General features: G+C 40.6%; 2 protein-coding genes across 2 annotated transcripts; one reads left to right on the top strand and one right to left on the bottom strand.

Moving 5' to 3' along the window:
• The first annotated feature begins 772 nt into the window (after positions 1-772).
• Positions 773-11,273, top strand: xirp1 (xin actin binding repeat containing 1). Its single transcript, XM_079568735.1, has 4 exons — positions 773-804; positions 3,445-3,578; positions 3,928-3,972; positions 4,578-11,273. The coding sequence occupies exon 4, from the start codon at positions 4,578-4,580 to the stop codon at positions 11,199-11,201; it is 6,624 nt and encodes a 2,207-aa protein (XP_079424861.1). The 5' UTR covers positions 773-804; positions 3,445-3,578; positions 3,928-3,972; the 3' UTR covers positions 11,202-11,273.
• Positions 11,274-16,556: 5,283 nt separating this feature from the next.
• On the bottom strand, positions 16,557-19,893 carry slc22a13a (solute carrier family 22 member 13a). Its single transcript, XM_079570060.1, has 10 exons — positions 19,364-19,893; positions 19,188-19,291; positions 18,542-18,696; positions 18,291-18,459; positions 18,098-18,218; positions 17,550-17,647; positions 17,263-17,477; positions 17,034-17,142; positions 16,757-16,960; positions 16,557-16,680 (listed from the first exon to the last, which is right to left on the bottom strand). The coding sequence occupies exons 1-10, from the start codon at positions 19,736-19,738 to the stop codon at positions 16,611-16,613; spliced, it is 1,620 nt and encodes a 539-aa protein (XP_079426186.1). The 5' UTR covers positions 19,739-19,893; the 3' UTR covers positions 16,557-16,610.
• Between the last annotated feature and the right edge of the window lie 303 nt (positions 19,894-20,196).

Below are 20,196 nucleotides of genomic sequence, written 5' to 3'. Positions count from 1 at the left end.
GGGCCCTTCAATGTCTCTGAGGCCCCACAAAGTGCCCCTGAAGGCAATAAAATGAATACACTAAATACCTCTATGTTGCTGCAGGAGGCAGAGCTTGAAGACAGCAGATGGAGGGAGGACCATGTGGACTTCTTCAGAGTGGGACACAGTTTGTCCCGGAGTCGATCCATGGATGTATTACCTCAGAGAGATGTGTCAAGCACCAAAGCCTTGTGCGCTCTGTTTGAGTCAAAAAGATTCAAGCCGAATTCCTCCAGCCTGCAACACATTAACCCACCATCAGGGGGCGCTCTGCTGGACTGGAAAAGACACAAGACCCAAAATAATCAAGTATGTTCTCTGTACATGAAAACAGGTTTAAAGACAGGTTTACATGAAGACAGGAAAACCGAATAATATGACTATCAGTGTTTTATGTGATGAAAGGTTATTAAAAAGCTCAATGTTTATCTCAGAATTAGATTTATTGTTTCTACACGCTTTTCTTAACTGCTAATATGTCATGTTCTGTCTATTCTGCAAGACTATTGAGTCAACCCTAGCCTTATGCCAGGTTTATCCAACATACTGTGTGCGACGCCTGGCTATAAAGTGCACACTTAATAATATTGACAAAGGCAGAGGAGTGGGTAGACACATTCACCTTGTTTTACAGGGCCATAAAACCATGATCAAAGTTGGATAATTGCATGTCAGTTTTGAGTCTGTAGCCCTGTGTTTTTCAGAGTGGTGTTGATATGGAGGAGGGAAGAGCCATGAATGGGCACCCAGAGTCTCACAACAGAGGATCAGCACTCTTAAAGGGTGAGTAAGGCCAATATAATAGTAGTGTTTCAAAAAGAGTATTAGGTCAGCGCTTTATTTTAGTGTCACGGCTCATAAATGACGCACGGCTGTCATTTGATATCTACACGGCTATCGTTACCTAGCCCACATGACTGGGAACACTAAAACCATACAAACAACTACCAGTGCACCTCATAAGTTCTGGACGTGAGGAAACAGCTAAATAAAGACGGTAATGTTTGTGAATCCATGTGTCCTTCTGCACATACTGTTTCATCAGATCAGAAAGAGACGTAGACCTTGACCTCATCCCAGCATCCACACAACCTCGGGGTATCTATGGCATTCAAGAGCTTTAAGGCTCTCAGAAAGCACCAAATCTCAAAAAACACAGAGTAAGAAATGATATTAAGTGGGAATTACAGGTTCATGTGACATTATAACAATCTAAAAAGTCTTTTGTTTTATAGAGCTGTGCAGAATGTCTGTGTTTGTTGTCAAAATGCAAATGTTTTGATCGGGCACTTAATATTTCTGTCCTTTCAAGGTACAAAGTTTAATGCTAGCACATATCAGCTGAGGTGAAAATATTTCCTCACACTAATGTCAAAAAGGGTGGATTCTGGTGCTGACTGTGTATTTAGCCTTATATAGCCTACTGTACCAATGTTTTTACATACTTGTTACATGATATACTGATATAATGTTTCTGGTTAGAATGAGATTTCAACATTTCAACCATTCATCTCCTTCAGCATGTTACCGTCACTGCGCTAAGATATTGAACTGTCACTCTTTATGTTGACTCATTTGACTTTTACCAAACACCACTGACATTACTAGCGCAGGTCTCACTCCAGGCCAGTTTTAGGGACTGACAATGTATGAGTGGGAATGGGGTGGGGGGGAGCCCCTGTCCCACTGAGTCACAGAGGGAATTGACTAGGTGGAGTACACAGCAACAGCCACCTCCCAAAAATAACCAGGGCCACTTCCACCGGATAAAAATCAGCTGTCCACCAGGCCGAAGCCTAGAAAGCGCTCAGCCACTGTTGAGATAGGAGCACACAGGACTCTAAGGACGCAGAGTTTCTACAATAAGAGAACGGCAAGCTTCATTTAGTGAGTATTCAGCGCTGTTACCAAACTTAAATAATTTTGTCCTCCATTGATTAGTTTGTACTGTTTGATTATGGCTGGTATTATGGATGCTCTTTAGTTGAGAGGGCATCAGAAGTGGTCAACCTGATATTGTTGGTACATTACTTTGGAATGTGACGTTTTCATGTGTAACAGAATCATGTAAAGTTAAGTCTTCTTAAAGTAAATGCAAATATTAGTGACCTGGTGATGCGGTCAGTACTGTGATATAAGAATGTGGTTACAATGGGAGAGGGTGTCGAGGGGAGACAAATACCAAACGCATTTCCCGACCATTTGAACAGCTGCCAGCCGCACATTACTGAGCCATGAATAGCTCCTATTAATTTCCATAGAAAGGACCCAGATCAAAAGGATGCTATTTAGGTATAGGTTTTTGGGGCCACTCATATAAATTACATCAATATTATTTTGTTTGTTTAGTTGCACATTTACATTTATTTAACAATAGGCCTGACCTATTGAACGCTCAGTACATTTTTTCTGTCTGCTCACCCATCTGTGACAATGATTTAAGACCAGGCTCGCGAGAGGCGCCGCTCATTTGGTCCGTTCTTTTGTCCCACCAGAGCTTAGTGAGTGAAAGGAGAGGTGTGCTACAAATCTGGACATTAGTTACAGCTGGGTGGCCCACAGAGCTATGAGCTACGAAAGAAAACAATCACATTCACCATAAAGGTTACTGCATCCCTCGCCTGTAGAAACAAACACCAAGTACACAGTGATACAGAAAAATGGGAAAATAAAATAAATAAATAAATAAATAAATAAGAATAATCTGTCATACCCATACCACTATTTCTTATTTTATGTTTACATTCAGGTAGGTGCAAGCAACTCATACTATGTGAAAATTACACTTGAATGAGTGATCATTTATCTAATCTTCATGACACTATGTTGAGACCATGTTTAGTCTGAAACAGCTGAAATATATTTACGGCTTTTAACTCTGTCTCTCAGACACATTCCTGACATCAGGTGCTGATGCATGTGGCGGAGCGCTCGGCCCAACAATGTGAAAACAATCTGGGTCACTCCAGTCGACACCAGTTGGCGTTTTTTTTTCTTTCCGGGCGTCATGGTCAGCCGTGGCACGCTGAGAGCTGTGGTCTGGAGCGTCTGAGAGAGCAGGCACTGTCTCTGTAGCCTTATTTATCTCACTGTTCCTGCCCAGGGATCAAAGACTGCACACTTGTTAGCTGCCACTATGTAAATTGTGTTTTAATAGAATTGATCTGGCGGAAACTTATGTCAAATATTGCTGTGTGTTCCTTGTGTTGCACTACCCGACTTAAGAGGCCACTCTTTTTTTGGAAAGAGTGGCGGATAAAATAGTTTCCATTGACAAAACAGATATCAATATCACTATAAATATACACACCATCGCTCTAAATATACCTACTTCCCGGGACCCACTTCAAACTTATATGAAAGTGGTTAACTTTAAAGTAAAATTATAACAATTACATTATATACTGTATTTATGTTTTGCAGATGACAAAAATAGTGCACTAGTGACTAAAGGAGTCCAAGGCAAAAACCGGATACCCACTTCCTCGTCTGTGAGAGACCGCTCCGCTCTGTATCAGTCCCAGGCAGCAGACGCCACAGGAGGCTCTGAGCAGCTCGTGAGTGCTACAAATGCCTTTCATTCCCCACCACACTGAGGTTAAGGACTGCAAAGGGTCAAATAGCACGCTACACACAATAGAGACAGGCTTGTACTACAAGACCCATATGACTTAGTATAAGAGCTCTTTTTCCATTTACCCTTGCTGAAGTGAACAGCCTTCCAGTAGAAGTGGTTTTGAGTTTGACTCTGGACATCTTCAAAAGGCAAAACTACTGTTACAACTAGCACTCTGCCCCTTCCCATTATGTGTTTGCTAGTTAAAGAAAACTAGCAAACATCAATTTATACTCTTATTAACATATCATTGTGAATAAAGTGAATTATGTGTATTTTTTTCTTGTTAGGAATCCATTTGTTCTACACAAGGAAAAAAGACCAAAGTAAAGAAGGTATAGTACAATGTTCACTTTTGTTTTGGTTGTTTACGAGTGCTTGTTGGATTTAGTTTTATGCTTTGCCTGCATTTGATTTGCGTTAGTAAATTATTTACATAAATAGAAAATACAGTCAATTAGCAACAATGGTCTTAGGTTAAATAAACAGCTGAACACAAAGATAATCTTTCTTTAAAGAGAGTGCTTGAATAATTTTACAATTTAGAATAACTAACACTAATAAACACTAACAATACATTTCAAAGAGGGGGAATTTAATGCAAAAACGACCAAAACCTCCCACACACCGTCTCACTCTTTAAGACATTTATTGCTGCAATGTTTCAGTCAAACTGACCGTCAGGCCAGGGGGACTTTAAGATTCACACTTTATCTACACCACTCAAAGACTAGGACTGTGTGTGGCAGCCGCCTACTAACTGCTCTGAAGTGTCTTGTTAACCCTGGTGTGAAACAAGGACAGTTTGCTGTAAAACCATGAAGCCAACACAATGAAAGGTAAAGTATGGCTTCACTTTGTCATTAGCATGTTGAGTTCACTAATACTTACATTCTATGGGGTTTGACATCTAACCATCCTCAACTGTCTTTTCTTTTAGATGGATGTCGCAGAGAGGAGGGTAACTGTTTCACATACCTGTGATGATGACAACCTCCCCCCTCCCCCACCACCTGTCCCACCCAGACCCCTGGACTATGAAGGGGCTTCTTCTGGGAGCCCCCTCCCTCCACCTCCACCAAAAGAGAGCTTTTCCACATATTACCAACAGCAACAGAAGAGTGAGTTAAAAAGGCTTTTCAAGCACATCCACCCAGACCTCAGGGCCAGTCTTGATGATGTGGCTGATGAAGACCTGATGAGGGTAATTCAGACTGAAAACCCACAAGCCGCAGATTTGTACCAGGGTGAGGTCCAGTCCATGAGGTGGATCTTCGAGAACTGGACTCTGGACAACATTGGGGATCCTCATGGAACCAAGAAGCTGCTCGATGAGGAGGATTTAACTGGGGGAGATGTCAGGCGCACCACATCTAAGTTTGAGCACATTGACCTGAACAAAACAGCACATGCTCAAAGACAAGCATCGGTCTGCGGTGATGTGCGGACATCAGCATGGTTGTTTGAAACACAGCCTCTAGATTCACTCAGTGCACCTAAAGAGGGAGAAGAGTTGGTTGAGGCATTACTCAAAGAGCCCATCCAGCCCGGTGATGTGAAAGGCACTCGATTCCTGTTTGAATCCACACCACTGGGCGACTTGGGCCGCTGTAACTCTGTTGAAGACCACAACTTCTTGAGACTGAAATCTGAGCTGCAAGAACAAAAAGGAGATGTCCATAAAACTGTGAAACTATTCCAAGCAGATCCAAATTGTGCCATAAGAGACAAGAGCGGCAAAATCCACAAAATCAAATCTATCTGCAGAGAAGAGATCCACAGCAGTGACATCAGCACTGCACGCTGGCTATTTGAGACACAGCCCTTAGATATAATCAATAAGGAAACCGACAAAGTCAAAATCATCAGGGGCATTTCACTGGAGGAAGGCCAGAAAGGAGGAGTTGGTAAAAAGAGGTGGATGTTTGAGACACAGCCATTTGATACAATACATGAGATGATGGGAGGAGAGAAGTTTGAGGGTACAGTAGTTGACTGTGCAGCAGACACTGATGTTGTCAATAAAACTAAACTCTTTGAGACAAAGCCTTTGTCAGCCCTAAAGGGGGACACAGCAGAAAAAAATCAAGAAAAGGATGAAATCATTGGTGGAGATGTCAAGTCATCACTCTGGCTCTTTGAAACCCAGCCCATGGAGACTCTACATGACAGTTATGAAGTAGGAAGATTGCAGAAAATCACTCTTTCAAATGAAGAACAGGGAGAAGTAAAAGACAAAAGACAAATGTTTGAGAGTTGCAGTATTGAAACTAATGTTATGACCAAAGAAAAGGAGATTGAGAAAGGAGATGTGAAAACATTCAAAAATCTCTTTGAAACAATTCCACTGAGTAAGATAGCTTGTGTAGAAGAGCAAACTGAAAGTAAAGAAAAAAAGATTGAAGCAGTAAATGTGCAAGAAAACAAAGAGTTGTTTGAAAGAAATAATGTCTATGCAATAAAAGACAGCTCTGGAAATCTGCACAAGGTGACAGCAATCAGTCGAGAGGAATCCATCAAGGGTCAAGTCCAAAACTATAAATGGATGTTTGAGACCAAACCTTTGGATGAGCTGGCACAACGAAAGGGAAGCATTGAACTCATTCAAGGCATCACCAGACAGGAAGACACAATGGGCGATGTGAAGACGGCAAAATGGCTTTTTGAGACACAAACAATTGATGGGATCCATTTGAAGTTCAATCAGCCAAATCCATCTGCAGAAGAGGCGCGGCATACAGGTGATGTCAAAACCTGCAAGTGGTTATTCGAAACCCATCCCATGGACACGTTGTATGAAAAAACTGAAAAGGCTACAGACAAAGAGGCCATTGATAGCACTGATGTGAAGTCCATTACCTGGATGTTTGAGTCACAGCCACTCGACAGCATCAAGGATGGTGAGCAGTATAATCTGAAGGTCAGCAGAACAATCCAGGACTCTGTGAAACCTGAAGTTGGCGTTCAAACAGTGAAACACTTATTTGAAACAGAGACATTAGACAGAATACAGAAAGATTCACGTCAAGAGGTGTCACGATGTGTTAGCCAGGTTGACCTACAGTCAGGAGATGTCTCAAGAGTCAAAGAACTTTTTGAATCCCAGTCACTTGATGAAATTGGGCTAGAAATGACAACATTTGACACTCAAAACCAGGCGGAAGCAGTTGAGAGAGGGTCTGTGCATAAGTTCACTTGGCTGTTTGATAACTGTCCAATTAATAAGATCCACAGAGACAATAATGAGGAAGTTGCACAAACTGTCAATGAGGTAGAGTGTGGAGATGTAAAACACAAAAAGTTTATTTTTGAAACGTCATCGTTGGACAAAATTCATGAGGAAGAACATGAACAGAAGTCACTATGTGTGGAAAAGCCAAGCAGCAACATTGATGTCAAGTTAAGCACCATGATGTTTGAGTCCACTCCTTTGTATGCCATCAGAGACAAAGAGGGGCAGTTTCATGAGGTGACAACTGTACAAAAGGAGGAAGTCCTGAGTGGAAATGTGAGAGGAGCACGGTGGATGTTTGAGACGAAGCCACTTGATGCTATCAAGGCAGAAAACAAAGTTTACGTCATTCGTGCAGTCACCCAAGAAGATGTTGAAAAAGGAGATGTCAAATCTGCTAGATGGAAGTTTGAGACACAACCTCTGGACAGTTTAACCGAGAAAGACGTGCCAGCTGCTAAAGAGTTTGAAGATTTTGGAAGCTGCAGTGTGCAGCAAAACAAACAGATTTTTGAATCTGACCAGGCCTCCAAAGTCAAGAGAATGGTGAGTGTCACAGATGTCCAACATGGAGATGTGAGAACCTCAACCTGGCTTTTTGAAAACCAATCTATTGATAGTCTCAAGGGAGAACCTGAAGAGCAAGGTCCTGTACAAACAGTTCACAGAGAGGACAGCCAGAAAGGAGATGTCAAGCGCTCCACATGGTTGTTTGAGTCACAGCCACTGGACAAGATCAAGGAGCAGGAAAGTTCAATAGCCGACCGTATTGTGGAGACAATACCCAAGTCTGATGTCAAATGCACCACATGGCTCTTTGAAACTACCCCATTGGACAAAATAACTGCCTCTAATGTTGTAGACTCACTGTCCTACTTGCACAATCTTAACTTTGTTCATTCAAGTGGCATTATCATTGAAGGAAAAGATAGTCAGAATGTCCATATGGCCAAGTATTGCACTGAAAGCAATAGAAATGTTCAAATCCTGAAAGAAGAGTTGGTGGGAGGAAATATTAGAAAGATAATGATACAATTGCTCCTCAAACCAACGCTAAAACCACAAATCACTCTTCTGAGAGAAATTGAAAATGGTAATGTAAAGACCACAGTGGTTGAATGTCCTGCTCACGAATCCTGTTCAATCAGCTTTGAGAAAGATCAGAGAATGGAAAGCATTGTCCAGAGGATTGATGAACTACTCAGTCAAGACAAGACTTTTAAAACAGGGATTGTAATGCAGGAGACTGAGGGAGGCCAAGCAGAGATGTCTGTTTATTCACTCATAAGCCATTGTGAAACTAAAACTGAGAACGTTTCAATTGAGAGGGGAGATGTCAAATCCACTATTGGGAATCTTTTAGCTACAGCTAATGGTCACAAAACAGCAATGCCATACAGGGTGGATGAGAATGAAAAAGGGAACGTGAATTTGTATAAGAGATGTATTGAGGAAGGAGACCTAAAGAGCCTTCATCAGGAGGATCAAGAAGATGAGGTTGATTGCTGCCATATGTCAAAAGAGCATGTTGAAATTGTACAGGGGGATGTGAAGGAAGCAAAGAGAAGCCTGTGTCAGCACAAAGATCAAGTAGAGCGAACTATTTCAGATGTCTTACCTGGCGATGTAAAGAACACCAAAAAGATGTTTTCATCTGAAACCAATGTGAATGTTGAAAACTGTATCTCAAAGGATGAAATAATCCCTGGGGATGTTCAAATGGCAAAGGAACAACTTACAGTGAAACAGCAGGTTTTGGTAGAAAAAGAGGAAATTGTCAGTGGTGACATCAAAGCAGCAATGCAGTCTTTAGAACGAGCAAAGCAGCAGAGTATGACAATTGAGCGTGAGGTGATCAAACCTGGAACTATCTATGATATGGACATGTCAGGCCCAGATCTCGAATTGGAAACTACACAGATCCAGAAAGAGGCTATTATTTCCGGGGACATCAAAGCTGCTAAAAAGTCGCTAGAAATAGCAAAGCAGCAAAGCCTGCACATGGAACGAGAAGCTGTTGTTCCTGGAAAGATATACAATCTGAACATATCAACTCAAGAAGAGACCTCATCAACAATGTCATCAACGTCTTCATCGAGATACCAGCAAGTCAAGACTCACCCTAAGGTTAGTAATTTGGTAAAACACAGAGAAAACAGTGCCTCCTTTGAGGCTTATGAACCCAACTCAGTTGTAGTAAGTAATGGTACAGAGTCATTACCCAAATACGAGAGTAACAGTCAGGCTAATGAGGATGAGACAGGAGAGGTTATCAGGGGGGATATCAAAGCAGCTATAAGGTCCTTGCAAAGTTCAGTATCGGACCAGAAACCCACAGACAAAGAGGACATTGTGAAAGGCAATGTGCAATTGGCTTTGCAGTCTCTTGAAAGATCTAGTGTAAATGTTTCTAAGGGAGATTATAAAGCTGCTATGATTTATAGGAATTCAGGAAGAAGTAAGACAGTTACCAAACCATGTGTTGAGATGCAAGTGCCTCCATCTGACACAAAACTGTCTCCTTCAATTTCAGTAACCCATGAAGAGGCCTCAACCCCTTTACCATCCATCTTGATAGACAATGGAAACTTTCAGTCGGCAAGCTTTACTTATACCACTTCCTCTCCTCCAATTATATCTGAAAAACGACACAACGAGAAGCCAGCGTTGCCGCCAAAACCCCAATGGACAAAATATGTTCTGGTAGAAGAAGAAAAAAATAATTCAACATCCTCTGACACAGTACAAGCAAATATAAAAAATGCTGCCACTTTTCCTTATCTCACATCCTTCCACTGTGACGCTGCACCAGAACAAGATGGAACATGTTCAATAGACTATAAAGAAATAGGTAATCCACCACAACCTTCAGGAGAATCTTTACAGAGCCAATGCAATGGAGTTGAGCGGGAGCGAAATATAATACAGAAGATCAATGCAGCAGAAGAAATTCAAATGTGTATGAAGAAATATGCGGAAGAAGGTAAACATGAGACAAATCTTAGCTTGAAAGAAGCTTTGCAAAACTTCGAAAGAAAAGATGCAAAGAGAGGTCAGTTATTGTGTAAAAAGGTGACAGTAACTGATCCCAGAAATATCGGCAGTGTTGCACAAGACAAATCTCCACTGATTCCAATCACACGGAATACACTTGACTGCAATGAACAAAATCAGCCCTGTGAGAAGAAACAAGTCCAAGTGGAAAAGGTTGTTTTACGAGAGAAAAAGCCCAAAGAGACAGAGGAGCAGAGACGGCAGAGGTTATCTGTTCACATGGATGAAATTGTGAAAGAAAATGTTGATGTTGCCCTGGAAATCTTTGACAATTTACGGAAACGTGATGAACTTCACGGAGTCCTGGCTCAAGTGCACGAGATTGAAGGAGATCGCAGAAGTATGAATGATAAATCACTAAAGAAACTATATAACAATTATCCTGTTTGGGCTGCTCCAGAGACAAACACAAAGCAGGAAACAATGGAGGAGAAACTAGAAGCTGACTCACTTGACGATGATCAAGAAAGCATCTCTTCTGTCGACACTGCTTATGAAGACCTGGAAAAGGCCAGCAAAGAAATTCTGCTTCTGAAGGAACAGACTATTGCAAAGCTGCTTGACATTGAAGAGACCATTAAAAAAGCCCTGTACTCTGTGTCCAATCTCAAATCAGAGGCGGATATCGCAGGTCTCTCTGGCCTATTCGATGAATCACTGAAGTCAGAGCAAAATCCACATCCCATGAACAACATCAGGAAGATAAGCATTGGATCTTGTAAATCCAAACCAGCTCCTAACAAGGACACTGTGAGTTCAAAAAATGGTCTGAAAGCAGAATCCCCACAGCGTGCACAACCAAGGCAGTCATCAGCATCCCAGTCCTCGCCATCATTTATTTCAATTCATTCAGCTGCAAGAAAACCTGTGGAACAACCAAAGCCTATCATGTCAACATTCACACCAAAATCAGACACCCAGTCCCAGTGTTGCCACAAAGCGAACAGCAATGCCTCAAAAAATACCCCACAGCGTAAAGTTAGCGTACTAGAGGTTAAAACGGCGCCGGGCCAACCTCCAGCCGGAGTAATTGGCAAGAAGACTGTCAGTGAAACTTATGAAGAGACAGATGGTTTTGGAAATGTGTTCATGTCTTCCACCACTTCAACATTTGTTCACAACCAACCTTCAGCTTTGTTCGAAGTAGTTCCACCCAGATGTGAAGTTGTGATGTCTCCTTCACTGCACAGACGCCATTTTGAGGAGCAAGTGTTGAACAAGTCCAAGGCAGAAGGGAGTGTGTTTGTAACATTTAGCCCCCCAATGGATAAACACTAGGTTTTATAGGATTTTATTGAATCAGTGTATTTCTTATGTTTTGTATGCATTTTAGAGAACATGTTTTATAAAGTAAATAATTAAGGTTTTTTTTTATTACAGCAATTTATAGCGTAACATTATTTATCAAAGAAAAGCATGAAGTTTGTATGTGTCTAACCAACTTGTTAAGTAAAGAGATGATTGATTTCTAAAGTGGCTTTTTAATTACTTTTTTTTGTTGTCTTGTTTGTTTTCACACTGACTTTAACTCTTTATGGGGCACTCACTGAAATACTTTGAAACAAATAACTTCAACTTAAGAGTGTTATTGGGGGACATAACACAAGTTAATTTCTGTTGTTCTGTTGTAACATTTTTCACATTTTTTTCGGAAAATCAATGTGAGTTACCATGAGTTCCTTGCCCTAAACTGATATATACTATATATATATATATATATATATATATATATATATATATATATATATATATATATATATACAATACAATATATATACAGTGGGGGAAAAAAGTATTTGGCCAAAATCCAATAGAATGTCTATGTGAAACTGACCAAATACTTTTTTTCCCCACTGTATATACCATAATTATTTCATTGCACTTTAAGTGGTAAAAAACCCACTAAGGTTTATATATAAAATATACAAATACTTCCAGGTCTCGGGGGTACAGGAAATGTTGTGTTTTGTGATATTGTTGTTTGAATGATCACACCTGTCATAGGCAAGAGCTTTTGTAATGTGATTGTGCTTTACGTGCAGTGGGAGGGCTCAGTCACCTCCAATATTGTTTGCCAAAATTGTTTTACTAGAAATATACTTTGGCAACACAAAAACATAGTCCTCGGGTTTATTGGTCAATTTGTCAAGAAATTACTGTAAGTATGAATAATAGGTAAAACGGGCAAATGTCCAAATATGGACAAAACTAATTAACTTTTGGTTTAAGTGAAAAGGGCGTATGATCAAATATGGTGCCTGCCTTTTTCATGCTGTAATTTCACTTATTTCACTATAGCCTCCAAAACCAACACATATGTCATCACTTAGCACAATTATTCACCAATAAAATGTGTGAGTTTCGTCAACTTACCACAGTTAGTTTTGAAGTTAATGAAAGAAATATACCATGAATTTAGCCAGACGGGTCTTTTTCAGATTTCAGAGAAAACAGGAGGTGTAGAGCGGGACTGGTCTCTGCTGATTGGTCAAATGCCACAGAGATGGGATCTGTGATGTAGGGTGATCTCTTCTGATTGGCTGAGTGAGGACTACCTGCTTCTTTACCTGATAGAAGCATGTAGTCTGATGTGCAGCAGGGGGGCCATATGTTAAGTGTGCGGAAATTACCAAAAATAGTCACTTGCCCTTAAAATGTATAATTTGTTTTAACTTGTAAATCAATTTGGTATCATCTTTACCTTAATACAGATAATTTGAGTGTATCAAATAGTCTGCCTACTGAGAAGTTACTGTGATGTGCTGCTACACAATAAGATGAAGACACATTCCTAATTGCTAATGCTAAGCTAATAGTGTAGCAAGCATGGAACTAGCACTTACCTCAGACCTTTCCTTTTAGTTTCAGTTTCCTGCCAGGGAGATGTGCTCTGCTTGTCTGACACCTGTTTATCCCATGGAAAAAATGGTGGCCAATAAACTAACACTACACAGGAACTGCTTTTGCTGCAAACACTGTCAGAAGAAGCTTGGGTGAGACATTCAAGATAACTTTATTGACAGCAAATCAACAACTGCAATCAAGTCAACTGATCAACCTCTAAAATAATGATCACAATGGGTTCGAAGTTTCTTGTTTTTATAAAATTTAGTAAAAGTAATATGAAGATTATGAAGATTTGCTGAACCAACTGTATATACACGTTTGATCTGAATGATTATTTGCTGATGATTTATGGATTCACCAAATTTCATTTCATTGTAAACCTCTATTCTAATTCAAAATTATTTTATTGCAGCATTCACAACTATTCATCTCTGTATGGGGAGATTTACTGCATTTCTCACTACCAGCAGCTTTTTAAAAGAAAGGGCAATTATGATGAAGGCTTTGGGCATAAACAACACAAGGACCGCTGGATTCAGAAAAGAACTGATGAGCCGGATGCCATGAAAACTCCTAAAGCAACGAAAAACAAAGCTAATTCCTTAAGTGGTGGCACAAAGTCTCTCAATACAACAACTCCACCTGCAAAAGAGCTGACAAATACAGGGAATGCCAATACTAAAGGTAGACTCAAAATAAGTTGGCCTCCGGAGAAGAAAAGTCCAGGTAATCAGGTAAAACATACAAAATCTGAGAAGAATGAGAGTTCGCAATTTGACAGAAAAGCCACTCCCAAAATTGCAAAGAATAAACAAGATGACCACAAGCAGGTAAAGACGAGCTTTTCCGAAATGAAACAAGATGAGCCAGATTCAAGTTTGAAAATGGCAGATTTAAAAGGGAAACCAAAGAAAGCAGCTGAGCCACTTAATTCTGGCCCGCAAAAGTCAATCATTTTACCCAAAGAAAGGCAATATAAATATGACAAAACTAAGGCAAATCTTCAAACTCAACCTGCTAAGAATTTTGTAACAAAGCTGTCAGATCACTCACGCATAGCAGCTGCAGAATCGAAGTCAAGTAAAGTTAAGAAGTCTGTACACTTTGCACCAGAGGTTGAGACACCTAAAGATGAATCTCAAATGATCAATGAAGAAGCGGAAGGTGGTGAAGATGTTTCATTTCAAACTGAAGAAGTTGGATATTCTAGTACCACAATGTCAAATGAACTCATTCAAAGTACAATTAGACCTGACTCCCAGGGTAATGACTATTGGAGAAATGATAGTGATCTGAATTCTTCAAAAACACAAACCCTGAGCCAAAACAAAGATACAGAAGGAGCTACGGAGAAGCCTGAAAAAGAAGTTGAAGAAACACTGACTACAAAAGCAGGAAACACAGCCGACGAGAACAGTCTAGCTGAAATGGATGAAGATATCATCAAAACAGACATCTCTAGTGACATAAAAGGTTTGATGCAGGATGATGAAATGGAAGGAAACCCAGGAATGTCTAAACAAAATATTATAAAAGCAAACGACACAGAAGACAAAATTGAAGTTGAAAAGACAGATCCTATAAATGACGAAACCAAAGCAGAAAAGTCAATAGATGCAAGCTGCTCACCCGACACACACACTCCAGCCCCAAACACATCAGGGGGAAAAGCAAAGCACAATGAAAGAGATGAAGATCAAATTACAATATGCAATAAGGATGAAGGGACACTAGACAATTCCATCATAGATTCAGCAGAAGCTAATGTTTCAAACACTGTTAGTCATGCAGAAGATCTTGACCCAACAGAAACTGCACTGATGATTGATGAGAAGGGTCATGTTAAAAAGCCCAAGTCTGAGAATGTGCCAAAGAAAGTTGTTTCCAGAACAAACTCAAAGCCTAAAGTGGGATCTTGGTCCAAAGGCATGAGTCCTTTGTCAAAGCTTTTCACCTCCGGGGCAAATAATAAGGGGGTCAAAGCTGATGCTACGGACGTGAAGAGGCCAGAAGTCAAATCTGGAGGTGGACTTTTGGGGAAATTATTTCAGTCATCAGGCACTGATAAAAATGAGAATGCAGTGAAATCTGTTGGGCCAAACACCATAAAGGAAAAAGCAGCTGAAGATAAGACGGCATCTGATGCAGAGACGAAAACTGAGACACCCCCAATAGAATTAGTACCAAGTGACAACGAACAGTCAAAACAAGTGAAAACCAGTGCTCAAGATGATGTGAGCAATTCATCAAACCAGAATGAAAATGCTGAATTAGAACAAAGTGCTTTGGAAGTGACACAGACCAATCCGAAATCTGAAATAGGAGACGTTGACCAAGAAGAGTCACTGGAAGTGGACCAAGTGAGGTCTTGCGCAAGCAGTGATTCACACTCAGCTGATGCAACAGCAGGTGGAGCTCAGAATGGACCGTTCAGTGGTGACATTTTTGGAGATGATCTCAGAGGCCTGCCAAATGCTGAGTCATCGAATACAGTGGAGACAAGTAAAATAACAGAGGAGAATGTGCAAGATAAAGCAATTTTAGATGATAAAGATGAACCTCTGGATAACACATGCCCTTTTGATGAGACCCAAGATATTTTTGGTGATATTTTAGCCATTTCAACATTTAACACAGCTTTGCCAACAGCAGAATCCACACAAGCTCAAAACAGTATCTTTGATGACCCGTTTGTGCCAGACCAAAGTGTTGTGAATCAGAAAGAAGATGAAACCTTAAGCTTAAGCGTGACTGGGCAAAATGATCACCCCGATTTTAACTTTGATATTTTCGCTTCAAATGATGATTTCTTCAGCCAGACACCTGCCCCCAGTGAAGCAGCCACTGAACAACATCATGACTTCACTGGAGACATTTTTGGATCAGGTGATTTTCTAAGCGCTGATAGTGATTATAAAGAACAGTCTTCCAGTAATTTGAACACATATACTGTTGCACTCTCTGAGCCACTGGACATTTTTGGTGAAGACACTTGTACATCTGACCCACAGCTGCTGCCTTTGTCTGAGTCGAAAGATGAAATATCACTCCTCGAGGGGTTTTCAGTGCCAGATCTGAAAGACCAGGAAACAGAGAAAACTACAAACGCCAACACAAGCTGGATGGATGATTTACTGGGTTAACTGCAGACAGTGTACCACAATCATCACTGATATAACTATTAAAAAGGATAATAAAGTTTATAGACAAGGATAATCATTGAACACCGCCATAACACCGGTCCTTTAGCCAGTAGGTGTTGAATGTTTTGTCTAACTACATTGTTGATTTTCATACATTCATAGATTATTATGCCATATGATAAATCAGTTCACCAGAGACAGAAGTCACATGATTCATATGCTAAGTGTAAATAAAACTTGTTTGCACCTGATGGATTTGAATAAAAGAGTCTTCATTTATTCACTTTAAACCAAGTACGGGCTTACTTCAGAAAAGCTTTAAAAAATGTTTAATAAATGCTCTAACATAAGAAAAATACAGTAAAACATACAAGTAAATTGAGTACAGTAATAATATTCTCAGTCTTCAGAATCACATGTTCAGAATCAGGTCAGAAGATGATAAAAAAAGAGTAGCCGTTTAGTCATTATTGTCTTCAAGTAAAACATTTATGAAATACTATAAATTATGACACAATCACATTAGAAATGTAACCAGCCAATATTTACAGAAAAGCATCAGAATTGCATTGAGTTAGACCACTTAAATCTGTGACAGTACATGTATAATGACAGAAGATGGCACTGTTCACCTGCTCCACATAGAACTCTTAACAAAATATGCTGGTTTCCTAAATGGAAATCATGGTTATTTTACCTACAGGCGGGTCGATTTCATCTGAGAAAATGTTGAAAAATCGATCTCATCATTTGTCAAAGTATTTTTTCTGTGGGGGGACATAGCAAACATAAGTACATCATTTAGTATTGTCATAATTTCAAGTCCTACTTTTTGAGCCTTACCTTTTCTCCACATCAGCAGTGGAGTCTGGGAGCTCTCTCCTTCTGGTCTCTGGCAGCAGAAATCCCAGAGCTCCACTCAGAAACATTAAGGAGCTGTAAACAGCAATAGGAACAGTCCAGTGATACATGACCAGCATGTTGACCACTGGAGACAGCAGACCACCGGCGCGGCTCGCAATGTTACCCAGACCTGAGGCAGTCTGTCTGTAGACACAAAACACTGTCAAATCAAGAGCTTAATACTCATGTGGAAGGAATTTAAGTGTATAAGAGTTACCGAAGTGATGTTGGGAACAGTTCCTGGACATAAACGCTGCAAATAGATCCTGCCATATTTGAGAAAATCCGTCCCAGTGTGGCAAACAAAGTCACAAAAATAGCTTTATCTGGAAAATACATTCACAAATACATTATAATTTGACTACATATAACACATTACTTTACATAATACATTAACTTTATTATTGTCATTTTATGTAATATAGATGAGAACAAGTGTGCATTACCCTGGCCCACTACAATGATGAGGAGGCACGTGACGCCTCCTCCCAGTAGAGTAGCTATGAGGCACACTCTCCTCCCCACAGCCTCTAACAGCCAGATACACAGCAGATGAGCAGGCAGCTCCGACAGACCAAATATGAGCTGTGTCAGGAAGATGTCCAGGCCCAGGTTTCCCACGTTAAAGGAGAGGCAGTAGTATGTGAGGTTTAAAGAGAACCTAAAGACAGATGGAGATCAGTGAACATTTGAGCAGGGTTTGAAATCAGCTGTATTGTCAGGTGTAACTCACCAGGCCATAACTACAGCAATTAGATACTTTGTGAGCACAGGTGATTTGAAAATAGTTAAAGTGCCTCCTTTTTTCTCAGTTTCTGTCACCACCACAACCTGAAATAAACAGGAAGTGGACAAAATAGGACCAATACTTGTCCTATTTAAAAGATTTGTATTTCTCTTGGCTGACACTTCAGCCTAACACCTTTAGGTCAGTCAAGTGTGGACATTACATAATTTAACCCATGCAGGTGTGGTTCTAAACATTACTGTGTAAAGTCACTCTTTAGTTCAAAGTCCCACTTATGACTGCTATGGAAATAGAGCTTTATGACAGAAGTAATCTGTTTTAACATTTATCCTGCCTCAGGGATTATGGTTGACAGAGGTCATAAGGTCGTTAAGAGGCTGCATTTACACAGAATTTTTATAGAGTCCAGTGAAGATCACCTGATTTTTTTTCTTCTTTTTGTGTGTGAAGGATAGCCGGATCAGACTTATGAATCTTGGTAACCAACATAATGTTTCTAGCGTATCCATCCTTTAGGGCTGAAATTTAAGTACCGTGTTGAGCAGAGACTCTGGGACCACTCCTTTGTTGATGGCAGCTGCTTTCTTTAACACTTCTCTGGCCTCCTTTACCCGACCTCTGTCCAGCAGCCAGCGGGCCGACTCTGGAATAAACCTGACACAAACTCGATTCTTTACATGTCCAAAGCATTCAACCAATTACAATATGAGTAGCGGTAACACACACCATATGTAAAACGCCACCACTCCCAGAGGAGCTGCAGTGATGAACTGGACCAGTCTCCAGTCTCTGACAAAGTAGCTCAGACCTGCCAGGGCACACAGACCAACAGCAAAGAACATCTGAGACAAACAGGCTCCCCACGACCTCTTGGACATGCCGATCCACTCTGTAGCTGTAAAAACAACATATCAGATTATGAGTACAATAGAAAGAGCAATAAAAGTTCAATTTCATTTTGATGAGGTTTACTTTACCCAGTATAATAGCGTTCATCCGAAACCCTCCATAGCCGACTCCTACCATGAACTGGGATGCCAAATACAGGTACAAATTGTGACTGAGTCCAGTTATAGCGGTAAACAAGAACATGAAAACTCCTGGGATCTGAGTGGCTCGCTTACGGCCAAACCTGAAGCATAAGTGGTTTTGAAAGTGTTAATAAACAAAAATAAGGAACAATGAACACAAGTAAAGATCTGTGTGTGATCAGGTGTTAAATAGCTTGGAATTTGTCTATGTCTATTCACACATGCACCCTCAGCGGGACATTTTCAGGATACAGTCAGGATTTTCTTCCAAAACATGTGACATTACCAGGGGAATGAACTGCTGAGGGCGCATGTGTGAATACGGCTTTAGATACTTATAGAAGGACAGTCAAAAGGTTAACTGGGCAGTAAGCTTAATATGTCTGGCTTGTTAACTTGCATAACTTGTGGTTATGGTTATGCATTTTGAGAAGATATCCCATTATTTGCTCAAGTCAGCTTTTCATCAACTCAAATGTTTGATTCATAATTTCTGACCCAGAGACAAACTGTTTTGTCTGAGAAAACTTGAGAGTGATTGACAATGCTTTGATTTCTCTCACAACTTTTTCATAACTGCAAAGAGACTTACGATTCAGCAAAAGGCCCAAATAAAAGGCATCCGAAAAGTACCCCTGCCATGATCACAGTCTGGGCCACCTGCACGAGATTGGACGCCCCACAGACCAAATCAAACTGCCAAAGCACAGATTTACACAGTGAGCACAGGCCAGCACTACAATGTCAATATTATGAGTTGCCACTTACATCCGTCACTATGGTGGCATCATACAGAGTGTTTTTGTACACCCACCCGTTGTCACACACTGTTGTCTCATTCAGTCCGTAGGTCCTGATGGCATCAATGTCCCAGTCCACAGGGGTGAACATCCGGCACTGACTGAAAGTCCCATCCTCCTCCCGGGGCAAGGTGAGGTTTAGCTGCTCCTCAGTGGACAAATCCGGATCCGCTCCCAGAATCCAATCTGTGTTGCAGTGCCTCTCTGGATCAGACTGGACAAAAACCACAGAGGCGAAGTGGAAAGGCAGGAAGACATTTGGAAAACACAATGCAAAGAGGTAGACTTTTTGGAATAAACCAAATTCTCCAACACTTTGTAGGATTTTCCCAAAGTCAGTCATGTTTGGGAAGCTGATATGTACTGTCCCAACTCCCGCGCTTGTAGAGGCGAATTTTATACAGCGTCCATTAATGTTTAAACCCTGCTCCACATTACTTAAAGAAGTGTGGGACAGCAGAGAAGGGATTTAATTAAAATAGTTCCAACTGGCCTGCATCTTACTCTCTCTGAGTAGTATTTCAGCTTACCCTTTAGAGGGTTCCCAGCGAGTCTCATATTATTAGCACAGGCTCCTCCTGCAAAACTCCCCTCCTGAGAAGACCTGTTTTATATTACATGCAGGGTAGAATAAACCCAATACGACCTTACATAACAATTACCTTTGGACAAAGGGGACTAGTATCAGCTGCATACAGCACTGTCCACAAACTTTATGGCACAGTAACAGCGTGCTGTAAAAAGATTTGTTACATAATTGTTACAAAACTTGTCACTGCACATCAAATTTTGTAGTTTCAA

The sequence above is a fragment of the Gobius niger genome (assembly GCF_951799975.1).
Source record: "Gobius niger genome assembly, chromosome: 13".
In the NCBI taxonomy this organism is placed as follows: domain Eukaryota; kingdom Metazoa; phylum Chordata; class Actinopteri; order Gobiiformes; family Gobiidae; genus Gobius; species Gobius niger.
Note: the sequence above shows the minus strand (reverse complement) of the source record. Positions and strands in the feature narration are given on the sequence as shown.

Excerpts from the sequence above, each read along its gene's own strand:
- xirp1 (XM_079568735.1), top strand. The coding sequence starts at position 4,578 with ATGGATGTCGCAGAGAGGAGGGTAACTGTTTCACATACCTGTGATGAT.
- slc22a13a (XM_079570060.1), bottom strand. The coding sequence starts at position 19,738 with ATGACTGACTTTGGGAAAATCCTACAAAGTGTTGGAGAATTTGGTTTA. Across the intron at positions 19,292-19,363 it reads ATGCCACCATAGTGACGGAT|TTTGATTTGGTCTGTGGGGC; the intron begins GTAAGTGGCAAC and ends GTGCTTTGGCAG. Across the intron at positions 18,460-18,541 it reads GATGAACGCTATTATACTGG|CTACAGAGTGGATCGGCATG; the intron begins GTAAAGTAAACC and ends TTGTTTTTACAG.